Genomic DNA, 25227 nt, shown 5'->3' on the forward strand with positions numbered 1-25227 from the left:
CCTGGAATCAAACTCAATACTCTTAGGAAAATAAGGGTCATCAAGATGGCTCAAGTATGTAAGGGTTACCCAAGACCTGGATTCAACCCCCAGATCCCCCATTGTGGAAGGTGAGAAATGATTTTGACTTCCCTACGTGAACTGTGGTAAAAATAAAAAACTAGGCGTGGCAGAAGGGTAAATCAAGGAACTGAGGCCAGGGCATGAGGAAAACGCGGGAGGTGATTACTAACCTCTGAGGGATTTTTTAATTTCAAAGCCCAGCCTTCCTCTGTGCGCGATTTACGCATGCGCCACACACAGCCTGATGCTCGCGCACCCTCTGGCGTCCTTTCTGATTAGCGCAGCTGCAGCAACCAGGGGCGGAAGCTAGGCCGGAAGTGCATCTCTTCGTTTCGCCCGCCTCTTCCGGCTCACTTCCGCCCACTCCACCCAGGCTCGCTTGCCGGAAACGTTCCGCGTTACTTGAGTCCTGCTTCTCTGGATCGAATCCGGACATCGCCAAAATGCCGGTAAGGCTTCGAGCCCCGAGGTCGGGGAGCCGAACGGGACCGGGGCCTGAGGAGGGACGGGAGTCCCGTTCTAGAAAGCCGGGGAAAGAGGAAACTGCCGCCCTTCTCTCCTGCCCGGCTCTTTGCCTCCAGCCCCAGGACCCTTTCTCTCCTCACTGTTTTCTCCCGAGTCCTGAAGTGTTCCCAGATCTCACCCGAGAGCTTCGAAGTTAAGAGCGACGGCTTTTAATTGATTTTTAAATCTAAGGTCCAGCTTCTCCTTTTCTCCCCCACCCCCACCCCTTGTCACTTCCACTTCCTCCTCCGCCTTTGGTTGGCCTGCTGCTAATCACCTATCAGGCTCATTTCCCTGACGGATCCCTACCTTGTCCACCCTGTTGTAGCTGTATTTCTACTCCCAGACCCCCACCGAGTCAGCACTGGTTCCCAGGAGTTTCCTTTGTCGTGTGCTTTGGGGTGGGAGGAAGAAATGACAATAGTCTGGTAGTCCTTAACATCTGATGTCAGTCTCCATCATGGGTTCCGTTTTGCAGATTAGTAAAGGGATAGCCGAATGAAGTCCACATTGGACATGCTGGACTCTCACTATGAAGTCCACACTGGACATGCTGGACTCTCACTATGAAGCCAGCACTGGTAACAGCAGCGACTAAGGCCCTCTCAAGGAGCTCGCATTTTAACGGGTGGACAGTTACCATGTAAATGTAAATAGGAGGTAGTTTCAGATCTTAAAAAATCCTATGAAGAAAATAGATTAGGAGGACAACACTGGCCTCCATGGTGGTACTTATCTCTCATCCCAGTACTTGGAGACAGAGGCAGGAGGATTGTAAATTTCAGGCTGAAGTGGACTATGTTGTGAGTTCTAGGCCAGCTTGGGCTATACAGCTATAAAACCTGTCTCCAAAATATGGGGGGAAAAGAGGCTCTGGAAGGTGCTTGCTGTGCAAGAGATGGTGGTGAGGGCAGCGCAGCTCATGTTTATTCCTTCAGCCCTGGGGAGGCAAGAATCAGGCAGACCCTCTGGGCTCATCAGCCTGCCAGCCAGTCTAGCCAAAATCAGCAAGTGCTGGGTTCAGTGAGAGAGAAAGTGGCTCAGTAGGTTAAATGTTTAGGGCACAAGGACAAGGACCTGAGTTTGGCTGCCTAGCACCCAGTTAGCAGTCGGGGAGGGGGCTCCTGCCTGTAATTCCAGAGCTGGGAAAGTATAGAGATCACTGGGGCTCCTTGTCTCACAAATAAAGAGAAAAGCAGTTGCGGAAGAGACCTCTGGCCTCCACGTGTGTACACATACACCTGCATGCACACATGAACACATTTACACACACTTCATACACGAATGAAGGAATTGAGGAAGAAACCCAGCATTTGACTCTGTCTTTCGCACACACAAACATGCATGAGCACATGCATGAACATGGGCAAAAAAGTAAGACCACTACAGTGTCCAGTGACGGGTGGTGAAAGGAGAGCAGGTGTAACTTTGAGCTGCGTGTGTGTTTGGCAGCACTGAGAACTGAACCCAGAGCCTCATCACAGCCTAAGTAGACCCTCTACCACTGAGCTATCATAAAGTTGCCCAGCCTGGCCTTGAACCTGTGATTCTCCTGCCTCAGCTTTCTAGGTAGCTGTGATCACAGGCCTGCATCACCATGTTTAGCCTTGTAAGGTTTATGAGTCTTAATGAGTCTTACAGTCACTGACCATTGAGATGTATGTGGAGACCTAGAGTTATTGTTCAGATGAGCCCTTCATTCTCAGGATGACACTGTGAAGTAGATGTTCTTACTGTTTTGGTTTTCCTGAAGGAACTAGGGCTCAGGGAATTAAGTGACTTGCACAGTGTTGCTTACAAGTAGTAAAGCCAGAGTTTAAGCCAGAAAGGAAAGCTACACTGTGCTCATTCTAGTTGGACAAAGAAAGTTCTGGACTTAACTGTGGTTATTTTATGTCAGCGTTCTCTGTTAGCGTGAAACGTCACACATGTCTGTATATGTATATATTTGATCTCATATGAGGGCCTAGAGAAATGGCTCAACAGTTAAGAGTGCTTGCTGCTGTTGGAAACACATATACTCGGTGTCTCACAAAGAAACATACGAATAAAGCAAAAGCAACTTCATGAAGCAGTTTCTTTTTTCCAGAAAAGGGTGTAGCATGACCTGGACCCAAACTGAGCTAGCAAGCACAATGGGATAGGTAGTTCATGTAGGTCTTATTCTCAACCAGATAGTGACTGTGTCTTTCATGACTGGCTAGTTTTCAAAGAATCTTCATGAAGGAAATGAAGGGAGGAGGAACAGGGTCAGCCCCTTGGGCTGTCGGGTTCTAGCAGTGTAGCAGTGCCTTTGGGTAATAGAAGTGTTACCAGGTAGGGAGATTAAAAGATTGCATAAGAGCTGGAGAGATGGCTCAGCAGTTAAGAGCACTGGCTTCTCTTCCAGAAGTTCCAAGTTCAATCCCCAACACCCAAATAGTAGCTCACAATCATCTATAATGGGATCTGATGTCTTCTTCTGGCATGCGCTTATAAATAAAATACATAAATAAATTAAAAATGTTTTAAATGTGCATAAAAGTTTTATTAGGTGGGACAGGTTGACTTGAAGGGCTAGTCACCGTCCGTAGGGAAAAAGTCCCATTCTCACACTGCTCTTAAGAGCACTGGAATTTTTGTTCCCAGCATCCATATCCAGCAGCTCACAACCGCCAACGCCAGGGAACCCAACACCCACTTCTAGACTCTGTGGGCACTGTATACACATAGAAATTCCCATACACAGACATAACACATACACATAATAAATTTTGGGTTTTTTGTTTGTTTGTTTTGGTTTTTGGAGACAGTATTTCTCTGTGTTTTTCTTTGGATCCTGTCCTGGAACTCACTCCATAGAGCAGGCTGGCCTCAAACTCACAGAGATCCACCTGCCTCTGCCTCCCAAGTGCTGGGATTAAGGCTTGTACAGCCAATAAAATATTCTTTAATCTTAAATTACAGCCATTCATTCTATCTCGCACAAAAACGGTGTTTAGCAGTCATTTGATGGATGAATGGTTTTGTTCACAGCAGACATAAAAAGCAAAACTAGGAACCAGCATATGAATTTGTTCATCAGCACGATGTTCCCTCTCCTGTAGCTCATACCTGCTCACCAGAGACGTAGAGTTTAGCTGGTAGAGTACCTACCTAGCATGCCTGAAGCCAATGCTGTGGTTATCTAGTCCTGTCATCTCAGCACTGGGGAGGTAGAGGCAGGAGGACACATTCAAAGTCATCCTCACCCACATAGTGAGAGGCCAGCCTGTTGGGGTCGGAGGGGGTTGGGAAACAGGCTCAGGGAAGAATCATGCAGTCTTGATTGAGACTTAAAGACGGGGAGTAGTAGGACGTGGGTCCTGCTAGCTGGAGGGTGAGAAACCCATTTTGTATGGTTTCTATTATGAAATGCTCCCACCAGAAGGAAACACATCCTTCCACACCACATTTCTAGCCTTAGGATATAATCCCAGGAGGCAGAGGTAGGCAGATCTCTGTATGTTTGAGGTTAGCTTGGTCTACCTAGGAAGTCCCAGGCCAGGCAGGGCTGCTCAAAAAGCAGGTCTGGCTTTTGAGATCCTATCTCAGAAAGAGCTGGTTCGGGAGAGAAGGTTCAGTGGTGAAGTGCTTGCCACTCTAGCCTGAGGGTCGAGTTCAATCCTACACCCCACAAAAATAGCCAGGTGTGGGGCATTCCTGTAAACCTGGTGCTGGGAAGGAAAGACAGGAGGATCCCTGGGGCTGGCTGGCTGGCTGGCAATCGAGCCAGTAGGTGAGCTTCAGGCTCAGTGAGAGCCCCTGTCTCAAATATAAAAGTGGGGAAGCGACTGAAGAAGGTACTCGACACTGACTTCTGACCTCTGCACACAAACACATGTATACCCACACACATGTACAGCCAGATCCATGAGGACAAACACACAAAATACTAGGATAAAAGAATGTTAAGAATATAGACAGTAGGGCCTGGAGAGATGACTCACAGTTAAGAGTACTGGCTGCTCTTCCACTGGACCCGGGTTTGAGTCCCAGAACCCACATGACAGGTCATCCTGTCTGTAACGCTAGTTCCAGGGGTCTGACACCCTCACATAGACATGAATGCAGGCCAAAACATCAGTGCATGTGAATAAAATGAAAAAAGGAAGGTAGAGGCAGGTGGATCTCTGAGTTCCAGGCCAGCCTGGTCTTCATAGTGAGTTCATACAGCCAGGCTGCACAGAGAAACTGTCTCAAGAAGAACAAAAAAAGAAAAGAAAAAAAAATTTTTGTTGTGAGTTCCAGGGCTACATAGTGGAAACACTGTCTTAAAACAAAGCCGGGTAGTGGTGGTGCATGCCCTTGATCCCAGCGCTTGGGAGGCAGAGGCAGGTGGATCTCTGAGTTCAAAGTCAGCCTCGTCTGCAAGTTAGTTCTAGGATAGGCTCCAAAGCTACACAGAGAAACCCTGTCTCGAAACACCACCCCAAAAAAGAAAAACAAAAAAGGAACACAGACAATAGTCAAATGTCTTGTTTTAAAATGGTGAAGTAGTAGGTACTGATTACCTCAGTTTTGCACATCTGATTTAGTGTGGGGGCATGTGTGCTTAACAACCAGTTGACAGTGTCTCAGCATCTGCTGGTTGGTATCTTGAGTTAGGAGCTGGTCCGGAGTTAGTCTCAAGCGGGTGTTTTTCTTTGGAGGACTGGCCTTGTCCTGTAACGCTTCCTTGTCTTTGTTCCCTGTTTGCCACTGCAGGCTTACCACTCTTCTCTCATGGACCCCGACACCAAGCTTGTCGGCAACATGGCGCTGCTTCCCCTCAGAAGTCAGTTCAAAGGACCCGCGCCCCGCGAGAGTGAGTCTCAGGGTTCTTTCCCATTTGGGTTCAAAGCGTCCAGCCAGCCTGCTGACATGAGAGTGGGGAAGAACTTAGCGGGGTCACATTCACTCTGTTGTGTCACACATTATACCTCGAGGCATCACAGGAAACCGCGTTATCACTTCTGACTCCTTTAGGTGTGCGGGTGAGCCAAAAGAGGAGATGTGGGCTGGGGTGAGCCTAGCCTGCAGGAGGGCCTGCCTTCCTTTCACAGCAGAAGAACAGCAGTTCAAGGTCATCCTCAGCAAGTTCTAGGCCAACCAACCTGGGCTACCTTGTCTCAAAAAAGAAAGAGGAAATGTGTTTAATTCTGGCCACAGTCAGTCATATCAGACTAACTGGATGCCAGGTCCCTAGCCTCCTCCTGTCATGCTGGAAAAGACAAGCAACAGAGAGCATTATGTGGGCATGGTGCTGTACCCAGGAGGCTGAGTCTGGTAGTTCATGACCAGCCTAAGAAACACAGGGAGCCCTAACTCCAAAAACGAGAAAAATTAACCCTTCCCCACTAAAGCTATTTCTTCTCTTGTCAACTTTTAAAAACAGTCATTTGTTTTTGAATGCACGTTTGTGTGTGAGGGCCTGCATGTGCCCCAGCGTACGAGTGGAGGTGAGCAGACAGTAACCACTTCAGTCCTGGGGATCCCAACTTAGAAGGCTGAGTTTTCTCTATGAGCCATCTCCACAGCCCAAGTCAGTTTATTATTCTTGGGGTCTTAGATTTCACCAAACCCTAGTATTAGACCACTTTTTTTTGGGGGGGGAGGGTATTCCAGAAGAGGGTGGAACTCTGGTGGGCCTGGAAGTCAAACTGAGCCAGCCTGAATTTGTGGTGACTCTCCTGCCTGCTTCCCCAGTGTTTGGATAACAGGCATGTGCTCCATGCTTCAGTCCTAACTCTTCATCTGCTTTGAAACACTGTTCATTTCTGACTTGCTCATGTTTTTCTGAATACTTTTGTTCTTGGGTTTTTTTTTTTTTTTTTTTTTTTTGCTTTTATTTCTTTGTTTTTTTTTTGGGTTTTTTTTTTTTGTTTTTTTTTTTTTTTTTTTTTTTTTTTTTTAACTTGTTTGGTTTTTGGTGGTGGTGGCTTGTTTTATTTTCTTTCTTTTTCTTTCTTTTTTTTTCCCATATTTCTTTTTAATTTATTTTACTTTGCTTTTAAATCAAAACCAAAAAAGCTGGTTTAAAGAAGCCACTGAGATGCTTGTCCAGTCTCCGAATCTGCCCATCTCAGGAAACGGTGAATGGTTAGAGCAGCCATTCTGAAGCTATAGAGCTTTACTGTGCACAGAGCTGAAAACGGGAAAATAGCGTTAGGACCTCTTGCCCATTTACCTCCGTGCTGTCCTTCCTTGTCACCTGCTGTTACTGTTTCTCGGTCTGCTTTGTAGATGTTATACTGTGCACAGACGCACACCTGCTTATACAAGCATGTGCTTAGGTCTGTATGCGGGGAACATGTGTTCTTTGTTGTGAGTTTGGGTCACCTCGATTAATATTTACTTTGCAAGTCCATCTACTTTCCTGTACATGTTATGATTTCATTTATTTTTACAGCTGAGTGATACTCTACATTTTGTATACAACCACATTTTCATTATCTATTCATCTATTGGTGGACATCTAACTAGGTTCCATGTCCTTGCTATCATAGAGTAGCAATAAACATGATGTATAAATATGTCTGGCAGGATAGGAATTCCCCCCCCCCCCCAAGCAGGGTTTCTCCGTACCTTTGGAGCCTGTCCTGAACTAGCTCTTGTAGATGAGGCTTACTTCGAACTCACAGAGATCCACCTGTCTCTCTGCCTCCCAAGTGCTGGGATTAAAGGCGTGTGTCACTACCATATGACCAGGATCGGAGTCTTTGGGGTATATGACCAGGACTGAGATAGTTGAATCCTATGGTAATTCTATTTTTCTTTGAGGAACCTCCAACCTGATGACCACAATGGGCATAATTGCACTCTGACTGGCAGTGAATTAGGCTTCCCTCTGTCCTACAGTCTCTCCAACCTTTGTTGCCAGATTTTTTGTTTGATTTTTTTGTTTTTCGAGACAGGGTTTCTCTGTAGCTTTGGAGCCTGTCCTGGAACTAGCTCTGTAGACCAGGCTGGCCTCACACTCACAGAGATCCGCCTGCTACTGCCTCTGAGTGCTGGGATTAAAGGTGTGTGCCACCACCACCCAGCTTGTATTTTAATTTTTTGTTATTGATATCAGCTTTGTTTCCCAGTCTGGTCTGTGATTCCCAGATTTTGGGACTGCGCACCTTTTTACCTGTTTGGTGTTTGTAGTCATCAAGATGGAATGCCCACTCTGCCCCCCACTGCCCTCCAGATCCCCCATTTGCTTTCTGAGGCATTGTGTTTACTGTCCCAGAAGCCTCTTTCAAACTCTGAAGCTTTCTGACATGTTCTGAGATGTTCCCCCAACAGTGTCGTTTCTGTTGTCGCAGATACAGCACCCCAGAGCCTGCAAGTGTCTGGCCTGGGTTCCACTCACAGTCTCCAGGACCACAGTTACAATTCCCATCTGTGTCCTCACCCTCTTGCCCTTCCTCTGCCAGATTATTCGCCTTGACCTCCTCTTAAGTGAATTGTTTTTAACACTGGCTGAAACATAAGTCACCCCAGTTTTTACTTGATTCTGAGAAAAAGGAGCAGATGGGGAAAGGCAGACATGAGGAGAACATCAGTACTAAAATGTTAACAGCCCAAAGAAAAAGAACGTTGGCCCAGTTTGCAAGGAAGAGCCGTTTGTTGTATGGTTACAGATAACACATTGTCCCGGAAGGCGCAGCCAACCTAGACTGGAGAAAACACTAAGCATCTTCCTTGACTCCTCGAGGAAGAATGAGAGTCTAAGAAACTAAACAAGTGAGGGGGTGACTTCTTCCTTTGCCAAAGGACTGGAACTGTTGGAGTAGATGTCTATGTTGTGAGTTATCTTAGCATTGATGAGATGAATTCTGGGGCAGGAGCACAGCTCCATGGTAAAGCTTGTGCATGGCGTGTCTGAGGCCTGAGGTTCAAGATCAGCTGCAGAAAAATTCTTTTCTGTTGTGCAAATACCTCTAGATGTCTTTGTGAACCATGCTCTGCTCTAGGTCCCCTCTCCTGCTGTTTCCTCCCAGGTGCTCAGGAGAAGTTTCCTTTTCTTGAGAGCAGAATGCAGAGAACACAGCTGGATCCTGCAGAGGAACTAGCTAGGTTGTAATGGGGTCGCCCAGGGCTGCAGCCTTAGGGCTGCTCTGCCTGCACCACTGGAGACCAGGCAGCCAAGGACAGGAAGTGTCTGTCGGTGGCCTGCTGCAGCCAGCTGCTGCATATCAAACCCAGAAAGTCTGTCCTTTCAAAATGAAAAAGAGAAGCAAAGATTGCCAGAGAAATTGTTTAATGAGCTCTGTTTGTCACAGAGTGCTTCTGGCTTTCCTCAGTGTGGCCACTTAGAACAGCTCATGCTGTATTTAAACCAGTTTCCATAAAAAGAGAGAAGGTTATCTGAACCCCAATGTTCCTAAATAATTTGAGTATTTCCCTTGAATCTCCAGTGCACGGGTTCAAATAAAATTATATTGGATGCTTTTTCCTTTTCAGGGCATTTTGTTAGAGTGTTGGGGCTGGAGGGATGGCTCAGTGGTTAAGGAGTGCTTCCTGCTGCTCCAGAGGACAGATTTGAGGGCCCAGCACTCACATTGGCCTCATAACCACCTGTAGCTCCAGCTCCAAGGGATCTGATGCCCTCCTCTGACCTCTATGGGCCTCTGCACTCATGTGGCATACAAACAGACACACATAGAAGGGTTTTTTTGTTTGTTTTTTGGGGTTTTTGTTTTGTTTTGTTTTTAAAGGGCGATAGCCTGTGTCTCAGCCCATTTTTATAAGTGCATTGAGGTCTTAAATGGTTACTAAGCAGTGATAGTTTGCTCTGGGTAATAAGAATTAAGATGGCAATCTTTTTTTTTAATTGATTGAATTTACTTTTCTAATGAGCACATAGATTTTTTTTCAGAGATAGTAGAACTAAAAATAAACCACTTTGGTTTCTAGAAATACTATTAAAGACTGTATTTCAGTAGCCCTATTTATTTTTTTAAGATTTTATTTTATACGTGAGTGTTTTTGCCTGGTGACCTTTGAGCCAGAAGAGGGCGCCAGATCCCCAGGAGCTAACCCAGGTTCTCTGCCAGAGCAGCCAGCCCTCTTAATGCCCAAACCATCTCTCCAGCTGGCCCCAGCCTCATTTCCTTTATCCAACTCCAGACCTTGTGATAATCGCGCTTGGAGACCTCTCCTTGCAGCTGTGGGTGGACCATGTCCCTTTGGTAATATCTCTGCCTTCCTTCTTGTTTCCTGCCTAGCAAAAGACACAGATATTGTGGATGAAGCCATCTATTACTTCAAGGCCAATGTCTTCTTCAAGAACTATGAAATTAAGGTAACTTCCAGAGCTGGGGGTGCTTAGTTTTCAGATGGGGATGAATGTCTACTTGAGCCAGGCAGTGGTGGTGCACACCTTTAAACCCAGCACTTGGGAGGCAGAGGCAGGCGGATCTCTGTGAGTTCAAGACCAGCCTGGCCTACAGAATGAGTTTTCCAGGACAGCCAGGGCTACACAAAGAAATCCTGTCTTGAAAACCCAGAAAAACCAAAAATCCATCAATCCATCAATCTACTTTGAAGTCAGGGCTGCTGTGAGAGTTAAATGAAATGACGGTGAGACTAGAATCTGAAAGCAGAGCTGAGTGGGAGAGGCTATGGGTTGTGTGGGTTTTTTTCCTTCTTTTTTTATTTTTATCTTTTTCCTTTTGATATTATTTATTTTAGGCTAGGCATGGTTATACCCACCTTTAACCCCAGCACTTGGGAGGCAAGTAGATATGTATGAATTAGAAGCCAGCCTGATCTATATAGTGAGTTCCAAGACAGCCAGGACTCTGTAAAGAGACCCTGTCTCAAAAAGAGAGAGAGATTATTTATCTGTGTGTGTGCATGCATGCACACACCACATATGTGCAGTGCCCGTATGGGCCGGAAGAGGAACTGGGAGTTGAGTCCCTTGTGATTGTAAGCTGCCGTGTGTGTTCTGGGAGCAAACCTAGGCCCACTGAGAAAGCAGGTGCTCTTAACCTCTGAGCTTTCACCCCAGCCGTGTTAGCTTTTATTCTTTCCCCTTCAAAATCTTCGCTATTCTGCAAGCCAACTGCCCCACTGCCTCTTTTTGAAATAAAGTTTGTTAGAACACAGCCATGTTCATTTGTTTCTGTATTGGCTATGGGCTGCTCTCATACTGAACAGTGGCTAACCAGCCACAGCAAAGACTGCATCAGCCACAAAGCCTAGAAAGCTTATTTATTATCCAGACTTGACAGAGTTAGCCAAGCCCCAGTCTGGATGCATCGCTATTTACTTAGTATTGATTAAGCATCCAGGAAATGCCAGGCCCATGTTTACGGATAACTAGTCAAAGTCTCATATGTTGCTTGTTTTCTTTGAAACAGGGCTTTACTATGTAGGGCTGCCTGGAACTTGTTATATAGGCCACACTGGTCTGGAACTTACACTGGTTCTCCTGCCTCTGCCTCCCATCATTGTTTTGTATGTGTGCAGGTTGGACACTGAGAATAAATTGCTGTCGTACCAGCATTAGGAAACTGAGGCAAGAGGACTGTTATGAGTTCCAGGCTGAAATTTTGTTTCAAAAAAATAAAAACAATGCCCTTCTTCCTTACTCTAAAAAACAAACAGGCCTTGGATGCTCCAGAATCCTAAGCTACAAACTGGATTTTGGAGTGTTTCAGACTCAGGATGAAATCTATGCAGATATTCCCAAATGCAGACCATGCCAGCATCTGGAAGACTTCTCACCCCAAACATTTCTGAGGGGCAGTCCTACTGCACTGCTGTGTTGTGGACCCAGCTGGGATGGGGGGGAGGGAGCCATGAATGACCTGGCCCTTCCTTGGACCACTTCTCCCCTTCTCTCCCTGTGAGGAAGGTGGTCAATGAGAGAATAACAGTGCCTGGCTGTAAAGGGGACAGATGTACAAAACATCTCCTGAGCTACTGCAATGAGCCAGGCACAAAGAAGGGCAAGGAATGTTCTTGACAGTGTTGTAAACTGTGTGACTTCAAACTCGGCTTGCTCGACTCTGGGATATCAGGATCCAACAGGATATGGACACTATCCAGCACTGAGTCGCTTGTGCTGTGTTTGTGAGAGGTATGATAGGGACAAGCTGGATGTAGTGTTTGCCTGTGAGGAGCCAGAGGCTGAGGGATTGTCCAGGAATCAGAGACCCTGGCTCATCACAAAGTAGAGCAGAGGGGACGTCTGACTGTGACTATAAAACTGGGCATGGGCTACAGGCCACATGTAGTCAGTAGTCACTGTCTTTAGATTCTCCTGCTGGTAGGATGAGATGTCGGGCCTGTAGGGCTCTATAGGGCTCTCCGAGACTTCTTCCACTGCCAAGGAAGGGTGTGTCTGTTCTGAGACACTCAAAGGAAGAATGGTTTTTAAAAATAAGCCACCTTAGGTTTTTAAAAATAAGCCACCTTAGCTGGAAAGTGGTGGCACAGGCCTGTAATCCCAGTACTTGAGAGGCAGTTCAAGGCCAGTCTGGTCTACAAAGCAAGTTCCAGGATAGCCAGAGGTACACATAGAGAAACCTTGCCCTTTTGTTTTGCTTTGTTTTGTTTTTTGAGACAGGATTTCTCTGTGGTTTTGGAGCCTGTCCTGGAACTAGCTCTTGTAGACCAGGCTGGTCTCGAACTTACAGAGATCCGCCTGCCTCTGCCTCCCGAGTGCTGGGATTAAAGGCGTGCGCCACCACCGCCCGGCAAACCTTGCCTTTTTAAAAAAAAAAAAAAAAAAACCACACTCTTATAATCACCCGCAACTGTTCGTTCTCCAACTTATATAGCATGAGGAAGGAGCTGTGGAGCAGGGCAGCACGCAGCTGGGCTTGGGGAGAGAGACCGTGCACCCTGTGGGTTGCCAGTGGATCATGAAGGCAGACGTGCTCTGAAATGTCCATCTCATGTGGCCATTATGTTGTTTTCTTTTCCCTCGCAGAATGAAGCAGATAGAACCCTGATCTATATCACACTCTACATCTCTGAGTGTCTAAAGAAACTTCAAAAGGTAACAAGGTTTGGCTCTTCACATAAGGACAGCAGACAGAGACAGGCTATCCCTCAAAACCACCTGGGTCTGCTAAGACCCGAGGAGAAGCCAAAGCTCTCTCTGCTGCGGTCTCTGAATCCATAGGGGAACTGACATGAAGGAGGGCGGTGAGGTGTCAGGAGACAGTAGTCTCCTTCATCCTCTGAGAACAGTGGAGCATTTGCATCAGGCATGGAGTGGGCAGCAGGACACAGCCATGTTAGCATCTCCCCCACTTAGAGGCTCACAGTCCTCATGTATTTGAGAGAGCTGACTTTGAAATGTGTTCGAATTTATCACTACTTCAGAATTTAACTAGTAAGATCTTATTAGGGCCCATTGTGGTGTCGTATGCCTTTAATCCCAGCACTCTGGAGGTAGAGGCAGGTGGATCTCTGTGAGTTCAAGGCCAGCCTGGTCTATATAACAAGTTCTTGGATAGGGCTATGTAGTAAGATTGTTTCAGAAAACTTAAAATATATNGGAAGAGAAATGTGTTCCTGCCTGGTAAGTTTGGTTTTCAGTGTTTTAGCTATTGTATTCCACTGTTTCTCTGTAGTTTCTCTTGGTTTTACTTCTTTGACACAGTGTTCTAAAGAGGGCTGCAGGTTCACTTGCTGCAGAAGTGCACTCACGAAACATAGTACACTCCTGGAAGCTGCCGGCACCAAGCAGCTGGAGTTTGGGAATTACTCTTTTTCTTATCAATGTGTCCTTCAATTTTAGTGCAATTCCAGGAGCCAAGGCGAGAAAGAAATGTACACGCTCGGAATCACAAACTTCCCCATTCCTGGAGAGCCTGGCTTCCCCCTCAATGCCATTTATGCCAAACCTGCGAATAAACAGGAGGATGGTGAGACGGGACTGTGCCTATGAGGGTGTGTGTGTGCGCGCGCATATGTGTGTGAACTCGTGTATGCAGCCATCCCACTGTCTTACTTTTGGTGTTGATGTGTGGTTTTTTGATTGTTTCTTGGATGTGGTCTTTCTGTAATCTAGGCTGGTCTTGAACTCATGGCCCTCTGCCTTGATTGGTGTTCATTTTTTGTATATGGTGTGGAGGCGAGCAAGTAGGTGTGGGTGCGAATACACTTGTGGGCATGTTCACTTGTGTGCGTGTGTGCGTGGAGGCCAGAGATTGATGTCAGGTCATTCTCCACATTGCATATTGAGGCAGGCTCTTTCACTGACCATGGAGCTCCCTGATCCAGCTAGTGTAGCTGGCCAACTTGCTCAAGGAATCCTCCGACTCTGCCTCCTAAGGGAAGGGAGTACAGGCCAGCCACCATGCCCACCCTACCTTTACATGGGTGCTGAAGATGCACATAGCAAGCTTCTTCTCCACTGAACCATCCCCCTAGCCCAGTGACTGGTGCTCAGGTTGACAGTAAGGCACTTAGTACACATGTGTCGCCTTACTTTCACAGAAGAGCTTGCTAGCAAGTGTCACATGCAGAGACTGTTGGGCCAAAATGAATGTAGTTATAAGACCATCTGGAGTCAGCAAGATGGCTCAGCCGATAAAGGTGCTCACTGCCAACTCTGACAGTCTAGTTCGATTCCTGGGACCCACACCAAAGGAAGGAGTTTACCATCACACACACACACACACACACACTCTCTCTCTCTCTCTCTCTCTCTCTCTCTCTCGCTCTCGCTCTCGCTCTCTCTGATCTGGACCATTCTTTCTCTAAGCTGTTTGAATGGATACAGATTCCTTACTAAGGTCAGTGTCTGGCTGGACAGGCAGTGCGTCCAGCATATCTCCTCACATGCAGATTTCCCTGTTGCAGAAGTGATGCGGGCGTACCTACAGCAGCTGAGGCAGGAGACTGGACTGCGGCTCTGTGAAAAAGTTTTTGACCCTCAGAATGATAAACCCAGCAAGGTGAGCCTTTTACGCCACCGAAGCCTTCTGTCCCAAGAACACTCACTTCTGCCCGACCTGGAGGGCTCGGCAATGCAGGGCTCACTGCCCCACACTCACTACTGAACAGACTCCAGTCATGCACAGGGTTTGTGTATGGGTGTGTAGCCATTGCATCCACAGTCTGTGGGTGTTATGTAAAATGGCATGGTGTTCGTATATAGCCTCTGTGCATCCTCTGTGGGCTTTGAATGCCCCAGGTTACCCACACTCATGGCGTACTGAATTCCATGTAAATGATGACTCTTGCCTTGCATAGGGAACAGTCACAAGGAGCAGTTGGTGTGTATTCACTACATGGTAGGGGCCCCTGGGGAGGGTGGGGTTTGGGAAAATAGCACAAACTGGGCTAGAACTGGCTACACAGCCAAGGGTGACTCAGCCCCCTACCTCAGCCTCGCTAGTTCTGCAGTATATGGGTACACTATGTCTGGTTCTCCCCCCTTTCTATCTATGGATGGATGTAAGCCTCACACCTATGGAGGGCAAGTAAGCACATTTACTTTTTCTGCTGTGGTAACCTTTGAATTTGATGTAAGATGCCAAGCTAGTTTAGATACAGTTGTGTGTCATAAGTTAACTGGAATTCTGGCCTGCCCTTGAGGTTGCATTGTGCCCTGACCCTGAGATCTGTCTTGTGCCTTTGACAGTGGTGGACTTGCTTTGTGAAGAGACAGTTCATGAACAAGAGTCTCTCAGGACCTGGGCAGTGAGTGGATGGAGCCCAGGCAGCATCACATCAAGGTGTACACAGTTCTTTGTGTCCGTTCATAATGGATCATGAAGTGAGGAGCGATTGTGTCTTTGCCTGAAAAGCTCTTGATCAAGAATTTGGGGGGTGGGTGTCAGGTGATCTGAATTTTTGGCAATTTCAGGCTGGTACTTAATATGTAATAAATGTCATTGCTTATCTTAGACATTGAATTAAAACATTTTTGAGATAAAGCTTACCCTGTACCTTTTATGGAAAGGGGTGTGGGTATATTTGGGAGCAGGGGACTGGTGTTTATGATTTGGTTTGTCTTTTTTGAAGCAGCCTCATTGTGTAGTCCCAGGGTGGCCCATAACTAACTATGCCTCCCACATGGGCCTTAAACCCCAAATCCTCCTGTAGGTGTCCTCCACTGTGCCAGGCCCCATCGTAGCCTCTCAAATAACGGACAGTGTAATGGTTGTCAGTATATATGTAGTTCCATATATCTACATGCCACACCCAAAAGATGTGTGACCTTCTTTGCTCCAAAGTCTTCCTGTCCTCAGGCTCTGGACTAACCTAATCTAGTCTCTGTTTTCTTGATTTCTTTACTCTAGATATTTCATATACTAGAGACCTATAGTGGATAATCCAGCCTTTGAATCTGGCTTCTTTCCCTTAGCATGTTTCTAAGTCCGTCCCCTCCCCCTATTCCTCATGGAAGAGGAGTCTGGCTTTTTTCCCGTAGCACAGCATCTTTGTGTTGTACCCGCGTGTAGTCCGTTCCTTTTTACAGCTGAGTAATATTCCATCTTGGTGCAGATCACACTGTATTTATTCATTCATCATCCAGGGAACATCTGTGTTGTTTCTATTTTGGAGCTCTGACCAAACAGTGTTGCCAAGAACATTGGTGTGCACATTTTTAATGTGCACACAAGGTTTCTTTTGCTTATTCTATCCCTCAGAGTGGAACCGCTGAGTCACATGGGAACTGTTGAGCCTTCTGGAGAACAGCAGTTGCACTGTTTTACATTCCCACAGGGACATGCGACCGTGCTGTGTCCCCCTACCTCGCCAACACTTGTTTCCTTCCTTTGCTTCCCTGTGACTGTGACGTGGCGTCTCACTGTGCTTTGGCCTCTATTTCTCTAAGATGGGTAGTTGCTTTGCACCTTCTCCAGAAAACTGTTTACTTCTTTGTCCATTTTCCTTTCTTTTTTGTTTTGTTTTGTTTGTTTGTTTTGAGATAGCGTCTCAACTTTGTAGCTCTGGCTGTCCTGGAACTCATTGTATATACCAGGCTGACCGTCGGAACTCACGGAGATCCACCTACCTCTGCCTCCAGAGTGCTGGGATTAAAAGTGTGAGCCACTATGGTCTGATTTAGAATTTCTGTTTTGGACAGAGTTCCAGGCTGATCTTGAACTTGAGGCAGTCCTACCTCAACCTCTCCATTTCCCAGATGCTCGTGAGCCACCTCACTTGCCTTAACTAAGTAGATGTGTTTATTATCTCTTTCGAGTGGGCCTCAAGGAACTCAATGTCCTGAAACTTCTAGGTAGCCAAGGATAACTGAACTCCTCCACCTCCCAAGTGCTCGGATCAAAGGTGTGTGCCGCCATGCCTGACTGAGTGTCATTTGCGTTCCTGAGCTCAGTCCTCTGCAGGATGTGTTTATGAGCTACAAACTAGTTAAATACCGCTTTCAGCCCAGTCCAGCCCAGGGCTGTGCACAAACCTGTCCAGGGCTGGACAAAAGGATTAGTATAGAGGCTGTGGGTGCAAGCCCAGCGTGAAAGAAAAACAGGAAAATAAGGAAAAAATAAAAAACAAAACCTATGTATATTAAAAGACACATCTTAAAGCAAAAAGGTGGTATTCTTGGGTCATTTCTCCCGGCATGTTAGTCCCTAGGATTAAATTCAGGTTGTCAAGTTTGGTGGCATTGTCTTTACCTGCTAAGCCATTCCAGGTCATGTTGGCCCCTCCCCATGACTTGTTGGTTTGTGGCAGGGTAGCTTTGGCTAGCTTGGGAGTCTCTATGAAGACTGGATTTAGCTGGGCAGTGGTGGTGCACACTCTTAATCCCAGCACTCAGGAGGCAGAAGCCGGCAAATCTCTGTGAGTTCAAGGCCAACCTGGTCTACAAGAGCTAGTTCCAGGACAGGCTCCAAAGCTACAGAGAAACCCTGTCTTGAAAACCAAAAAAGAAAAATAAAAAATCCATCTGCCTCAGCCTCCCCCATGCTGGGACTAAAGGAATATGCTGCCACACTAGAAAGTACAATTTAAAGTACTTTAGCAATAGGCGTCAAAATTTGTATGTGTGCTGGGAACCGAACCCAGATCTACTGCTGACTGGGACCCAACCCTGTCAGATGTTTAAGTATGAAGTCGTCTTGGTCCAGCCATTCACTACTCAATGATGAGAAAATAATCCATCTATCAGTCTGCTATCCCATTCCCAGCACTTGCCTGTAACGCTAGCACTCAGGAAGTGGAGGCGGGAGGATCAGAAGTTTACAGTCATCAGCTACATAGCAAGTTTAGGGACAGTTTGAGACCCTGTCTCAAAAAGGGGGGAAAAAAGCAGCAGCAGCAGTTGGGGCTGTAGCCCAGTGGCAGAACATTTGACAGGCATGCACAAGGCCCTGGGTTCAATTTCCAGCCCTTTAATAATAGTAACAGGTAATAAATAAAGAGGCAGTCTGGTAACCTTGTTCTTTTCCCATAAGCATCCTGTTTATATTCGTCATTTTACTAGGACGCTAATTGCTGTCGTTTATCATCGGGTGCAGAAAGGACACAGTGCACGGAAATACTGGAACAAGATTGATTTGAGTTCTTTCGCTCTTAACTTTTTCTTCTTCCAAAAACTATTAGTACTGAAGATCTTTAAAAAACAAAACAGAGATAGCTGTAGCATTCGCGCTGAAAGCACTTTGCTTTGTTTGCCCTTTCATTTGTGTTTACAGATGTTAGGCCACTCCATCAGGAGGGTGTAATTTTCAGGCCACATCTGTTCTGTGTCTATGCTGAGATGAATCGTCCATGGGTTTCTACTTTGCTTTGGCTCTGAAGCTCCAGTTCACAGGCGACCTGCAGCGTGTTGACACTTTAAAGTCCAGTGTACCCAAGCCTGTATGGTGACACATGCCTTTAATCCCAGCACCTGGGAGGCAGAGGCTGGTGGTTCTCTGAGTTCAAGGCCAGCCTGATCTACTGAGTGAATTCCAGGACAGACAGGGTTGCACAGAGAAATACTGTCTCGAAAATAAAATCAAAACAAAGCAGCTTAACAATTATGAGAGGTTCACGGGGCAAATACAGGACTATCATGAAAAGAGGTAGTTTACTGAAGTATACACCCGAAGTGGGCAGAAGGGGCAGTCAGCAATCTGAGTCTGATGGACTGAGAATACTTGTTGCTTTTGCAGAGGACATGGGTTTGGTTCCAGCATGCACTTAGTGGCTCACCTCTATCCTCAATTCCAGTTCCAGCAGTTCTGATGACCTCGTCTGACTTCCACAGGCCATGCAGACAAAATACATTAAATAAAAAGTGGGGGTTGGAAAGGTGCCTCAGCACTTCAGAGCACTGACTGCTCTTCCAGAGAACCTAAGTTCAATTCCCAGCAACCACATGGTGGCTCACAGCCATCTATACCATCAGTGGGATCTGATACCATCTTCTGGCATAAAAGTGTCAGATTCATAAAATCAATAATTAAATCCTAAAAAAGAGTAAATAAATCTAGTGGGGCAGTGGTGGGACAGGTCTTTAATGACAGCATTTAGAAGGCAGAGGCAGATGAATCTCTGGGAGTTCAGGGCCAGCCTGGTCTACTGAGTGAGTTCTGGGACAGCCAGGGCTACACAGAGAAACCCTATGTCTAAAAACAAAAACAAGCCCCCTTTTTTTTTTGGCCAGGAGTGGTGGCAATACACCTTTAATCCCAGCATTTAGGGGGCAGAAGCATTTGGATCTCTTGGGCTACACAGTGAGACCTTGTCTCCTTGTCTCAAAAAGAAAAAAGGAAAGACAGGAATGTTTCATTGTATCATTAAATTTGGCTTTTGTGTCTTAGTTATTATATTTCAGCACAGACAGTTTCTCTTGTAATCCTATTGGGGTTTAGTCACTGGATATAGACTTGATAGACTGGAGGACCAGAGACATGGGCTCCAGACATGGGCTGGAGTCTCAGAAGTAAGGGTTGATGGGTGTGGCATAGGAATGAAGGTTTCCTGTAGAGGGCCGTGGGCCTTGGCAACTGGACTCTGGCTGGGCCAAGCTGCCCTATGTTGTACCTGTCTCAAAGCTACCTCTAAGTACTGTCTGTCCCTTGCACAGGTGTCCCTGGAGCAGCTGAGAAGCCCTAAGTGTTGTCTTGCCAGTTGGTCTCTTCCATGAAAAGAGGGCCAACTGGTTGGAAAGGTGATGTCATTTATTCCCCTGCCATTGTTCATGCAAGTTCTTTTTTTTTTTTTAAATATAATTTATTTAACTTTATTTTATGTGCATTGGTATGAAGGTGTCAGATTCCCTGGAACTGGATTCACAGACAGTTGTGAGCTGTTATGTGGGTACTGGGAACTGAACTCAGGTCCTCTGGAGAAGCAATTAGTGCTCTTAACCACCAAGCCATCTCTCCAACCCCGGGCAAATTCTTTGTCCCACCAGTATTACACCTAATCCTGCCTGAGTCACTCAGAGAAGCCAAACTGTTTCCCCGTGTAGGAAAGACTTCTGAGAAACATCAGGGAGAGGTGTTTGCCCTTTGGGTGCTGCTAGGCATATGGAAAAGGCCTGGGGTGTGCCGGCTTATTCCACTGTGGTTCCTCTGTGTCACTGTGCACGGTCATGTGACTTACCTAAATAAAGCTCAGGGCCAGTTACCACCCTGAAGCACCTGTTACTTTTGGAGAGGACCTGGGTTCAGTTCTCAGCACACACATAATGGTGCAAAGCAGGCTGTAATTCTAGTTCTAGTGGATCCAAAGCCCTCCTCTGGTATCCTTGGGCACCAGGCAAGCACATGGTACACAGACGTGCTTGCTGGGGCTCTCACACACACACAAACACACACACAAGAAAAAAGATTAGAGCCCCATGGTGGCACACACCTTTAATCTCAGCACTTAGGAGGCAGAGGCAGGCAGATCTCTGAATTCGAGGCCAGCCTGGTCTACAAAGTGAGTTCCAGGACAGCCACAACTACACAAAGAACCCCTGTCTTGAAAAACCGAAAGAAAAAAAAAAGGAAAGGGGAATAAAAAAACTAATGTGTTCAGCACTCGGGAGGCAGAGGCAGGCAGATCTCTGTGAGTTCAAGGCCAGCCTGGTCTAGAAGAGCTAGTTCCTTCCAGGACAGGAACCAAAAGCTACGGAGAAACCCTGTCTCGAAAATCAAAAAAAAAAAAAAAAAAAAAAAACCTAATGTGTTGATAAACATCTTTAATCTCAGCACATGGGAGGCAGAGGCAGATGGATGTCTGTGAGTTTGAGACTAACTTGGAGCCAGGTGGTGGTGGCGCACACCTTTAATCCCAGCACTCAGGAGGCAGAGGCAGGCGAATCTCCATGAGTTCGAGGCCAGTGAGTTCCAAGCTAGCCAGGTAGCCAGTGTTACACTGTGAGACCCTATACTGAAAAAAAGAAAAGTCCAAGATAATTTTGGCTCTGGAACTTCAATATTTTAACTCTCCTCATGGAGACCTAATCAGTCAACCTGCCCAGACCTGTAGAATTGTCAATATAGGTGTGGCTTTTTACTGGGAACATCAGTTCACACCAGCCCTCTTTGTACTTTGGTGGTGGTTGTTTGAGACAGCCTCTCAGTAAGTAGCCTTGGCAAGCTTCGAACTTGTAGCCAGGATTTTTTTAAATTTAAGATATATTTATTTATTATATATACAGTGTTCTGCCTGCATATATGCCTGCATGCCAGAAGAAATCACTAGATCTCATGATGGATGGTTGTGAGCCACCATGTGGTTTCTGGGAATTGAACTCAGGACTTCTGGAAGAGTATACAGTGCTCTTAACTTCTGAGCCATCTCTCCAGCCCCATCCCCATTAGCCAGGCTTTTTTTTTTCCCCTTTGGATTTTTTGAGACAGGGTTTCTCTGTAGCTTTTTTTTTTTTTTTTTTTTTTGAGGATGCAACTCTTTATTGGAATATTTTCAATTGTGTTTGCAAACATCAACACTAGGGGAAAACAAAAAGTCTTATTCCATCAGAGCCTGCTGGGTAGCAGCCTCATCAACCTCCTCAAGAAGACACTGGGTCTCATCCTCTTGAGAAAGGTCCTCCTCTTGTATCATTCGCAGGCGGAAATAGTTAACCAAGTTGAAGATCATCTGGGAAACGTCTTCTTGGTAATAAGGAGGCCCGAATATCAAAATCTCTGCATCCTCTTTAGGATGCCAATGGGTCACTTGAAGCAAGGTACGTGATGTACTCTCAACGTGGGATGTACTCTCCATCCTTGCCAGATATCGCTTCCACGAACCAAGGATTCACGTACACTGTTTCTGGATCATCCAGATACTCGGTCCGGAACCACTCGGGCAGCAAGCTAGAGTCTCACTTCAAATAAGGTCCCTTCTTTGTGCTTCAGCTGGACCAGCGACTTATAAGTCTTAAAAGGGACCATGGTGCACCAGTATCGTCACAAACAGCCTAGGCAACTCCAAACCCAGTAAACCCACCCTCTGTAGCTTTTTGAAGCCTGTCCTGGAACTGCCTGTGTCTGCCTCCTTTGAGTACTGGGATTAAAGGCGTGCGCCACTACCACCCAGCTTAAGCAGGCTTTTATTTATTTACTAATTTTAAAAAATTTTAGTTTTGTAAGAGATGGTGGCAGACACCTTTAGTCCCAGCACTTGAGAGGCAGAGGATCTCTGTGAGTTCCAGGACAGCCAGACCTTCAAGAAACCTTGTCTCCAAAATAAAATCTCTCCTCTGGAAGAGCAGCAAAGACTCTTTACCACTGAGACATCTCTTCAGCCACTATTGTAAAAACAATGAGCCCAGCACACGCCTTTAATTCCAGCACTCGGGAGGCAGAGGCAAGACCTTTGTGAGTTCGAGGCCAGTCTGGCCTACAAGAGCTAATTTCCAGGACAGGTACCAAAGCTACAGAGAAACCCTGTCTGGAAAAACAAATACAATACAAAACAAAACAAAAAAACCCACCACCACCAACAGCAACAAAACACTGCTACAACGTTTCATGTAGATATTTAGACGTGTTGATTAGAGGCAGTCCTGGGATTATTAGCCTGCACCACCTCGTCCTTGACCAGAGATTCTTGAAACTTTTTAAACAAAATGTTACCAGCGTTACCCCAAGGACAAAACCTATCCTAAGTGGAGGGCCAGCACTCTGCGGCAGGACCCCTGAATGTGAGGCACAGTGTGGTACTGAAGAGCTGCGCAATGGCCAACAACTGTGGTGTTGAAAACTGCTTCAAGCCAGCTGAACCCCACACGGTGGACCAACACTTCTCCATGTCTTGAACATGGCAAATTTCCCTGACCCCATCATACACTTATGCCACAATCCACCTGAAAACTTGGTGCAGGCCTGTAAGCCATTGGGATGTGGAAGAGCAGGATCAGGGGTTTATAGCCAGCTTCAGCGCCACTGTGAGTTATAGCATAACCTGTGCCAAAGTTCTAATGCCATACTTTGTTCTGAATTCTTTCTGATGTCGAAGATGCTAGGGATTGGCTAAAGGTCGCAGTTTGGTCTCTGAGAGCCTCCCAGCCCTCGCCACTGGTGATGGAGGGACCGAGGGATCTATCCGTACCGCTTCACGCCCGTTTCCAGCTCTGAGCCTTCACCGCCTCACCCAAACTGCCACTGGCTACTTTTCTCTCCCCTGACCTCTTTCTTTGATTGCTCGTTCTCACCTAGGATTCCTAGTCTTCCTCCGGCTCCCACAGCACCACCCTCTCTTACGTGTCCGTCCCGTCCCCGTCCCCCCCCCCCCCCCCCCCGCCCACTTCATTGGCCACCGTTTCTCATTCTCAGGTCTGGCTTCCCCCATTTCCGCAACTCCCACAGCCCTCACACCCTTGGGCCAGGTCGGGGCAAGACAGTCCGTAGTTATTGATGACTTCCTGGCTCTGTGGGTTTGTTTGTGTCTTGATACTTCACATAAGTGGAGTTGGAGTTCTCTAGCACTTTCCATCTGGCTTCCTTCACCTAGGGGAGTTTTATTTTTAGCATGATATTTTTGAGATCTGTTTTTCTTATTTCATGATCAGTTTTTCCCCCGTCCTTTTCCCTCAGCAGCGTTAAGCTGTATGAGTGTATCAATCTGAGTCTTCATGGATTGCTCAATACTCACTTCCATTCTCCGGTTACTGTTGAGCCTGTTATTTGCCAGGTGGCGGTGGTGGAGCACGCCTGCCTTTAATCCCCTGCACTTGGGAGGCAGAGGCAGGTGCTTCTCTGTGAGCTCAAGGCCAGCCTGGTAGGTTTCACAGAGAAAGTGACCAGGCCTCAGCAGCTGGTGAAGTGCTTGCTGTGTCTTAGTTACTGCTCTATGGCTGGGAGGGGACCCCATGGACCAAGGCAACTTATAAAATTAAGCATTTAATTGGGAGTTTGCTTACGGTTTCAGAGGATTAGTCCATGATCATCATGATGGGGAGCAGGGTCACAGCAGGCATGGCAGACCGCTTTCACCTGATCTGAAAGACGGAGGCAGACAGCAAGTGAGACTGGGCCTGGTGTGGGCTCTTGAGAACGCCAAGTCCACCCCACACCTTCTCCATGAAGGCCGCAGTTCCTAATCATTCCTTAACAGACCACTCACCGGGAACCAAACATTCAAATATAGGAGTCTATGGGGCCATGCTAGTTCAAACCACCACACCATGCAAGCTTGAGAATGTGAGTTCTAACCCCGTGTCCATGTAAGTAAGCAAGGAATAATGGCTCAGGCTTGTGATCCCAGCATTGGGAAGGCAGAGACATGTGCATAAACACACACACACACACACACACACACACACACCCCTAAATAAAATAACAAAAATAAACCTTTTAAAACAGACCTTGAGTCTCAAATTTAAGCAAACAGTTTAAAATTTTATTTGCATTTACTTATTTTCTTTGTGGGGGTGAGAGGCACATGGCTGCTGTGCCTGTGTGGAGGTCAGAGGACAATTGGAAGGCGTCAGTTCTCTCCTTCCACCATGTTGGTCACAGGGGATTGAACAAAAAAAAAAAAAAGGAAGGCTTTAACTTTAACATGCTTAAAGGCAGTAAGTGCCTTACTTACTCTCAGGCCACCCCACTTCGTTTTCAACATTTTAAAATTTTGGCTTCTTCGTTGGCAAAGAGGGAATTCAAAATTTAAAATTTTTAAAGTTTATTTTTATGAGTGTCGTGCATACCTGAGTCCTAGGTGCACATGATTGTAGGTGACCATGGAATCGGGGGAAAAGGAGTCGGATGTCTTAGAACTGGACTCATACGACGGTTGTGGACCGCCAGGAAAGTACTGGGAACCGAATTCGTGTCTTTTGCAAAAGGAACATGCAGTTTTTTTTTTTTTTTTTTTTTTAACCGCTGAGTTGGCTCCCACAACCTTAAGGGAATGGATTAAGCGTTATGGTTTCTGAGCATGCAACCTAATAACAAGTTCGTAAAGGCTTGAGATGTTAACTGCAGCGTTATCAGCGACCCTAGCTATTCCTGTATCTATCCTTTATTACGTCCTCCCCCCCACCCCCCGATCCACCGGGTCATTTTACCTGGTAAACCATGCCTTGCACCAAGGAATCTTAGGGTGACAGGATACCTGCCACCGGAGGAGGGGGCGTGGCGCCTTCACCTGGTGCGCACGCGTCGTTGTAAAAAAAAGTCGGCCCTTGGGCGCCTGATTCAAAAATTCAATTTTAACTGTCAGTTTTCCACCTTATTTGTGATGGACTCCTGTACAATATTACTAGCCTTGAAGATGCACCTATTCCTCGTGCTGACTTTATTTCAA

At 46.5% G+C, this 25227-nt stretch overlaps 1 protein-coding gene and 1 long non-coding RNA gene across 2 annotated transcripts; one reads left to right on the plus strand and one right to left on the minus strand.

Annotated features, from left to right (window-relative positions):
* Arpc3 (actin related protein 2/3 complex subunit 3) lies at nt 1–15461 on the plus strand. Its single transcript, XM_050158908.1, has 7 exons — nt 1–512; nt 5293–5392; nt 9783–9859; nt 12500–12568; nt 13316–13442; nt 14383–14477; nt 15167–15461. Exons 1-7 carry the CDS (start codon nt 507–509, stop codon nt 15227–15229), a joined length of 537 nt encoding a protein of 178 aa, XP_050014865.1. The 5' UTR covers nt 1–506; the 3' UTR covers nt 15230–15461.
* On the minus strand, nt 5294–25210 carry LOC126511636 (uncharacterized). Its single transcript, XR_007594759.1, has 3 exons — nt 24989–25210; nt 23843–23920; nt 5294–5440 (listed from the first exon to the last, which is right to left on the minus strand). It is a non-coding gene; the product is annotated as an uncharacterized lncRNA (long non-coding RNA).
* Between the last annotated feature and the right edge of the window lie 17 nt (nt 25211–25227).

Source organism: Alexandromys fortis, unplaced genomic scaffold (genome assembly GCF_014885135.2).
Source record: "Alexandromys fortis isolate MF-2015 unplaced genomic scaffold, M_Fortis_MF-2015_v1.1 scaffold_90, whole genome shotgun sequence".
Taxonomy (NCBI): domain Eukaryota; kingdom Metazoa; phylum Chordata; class Mammalia; order Rodentia; family Cricetidae; genus Alexandromys; species Alexandromys fortis.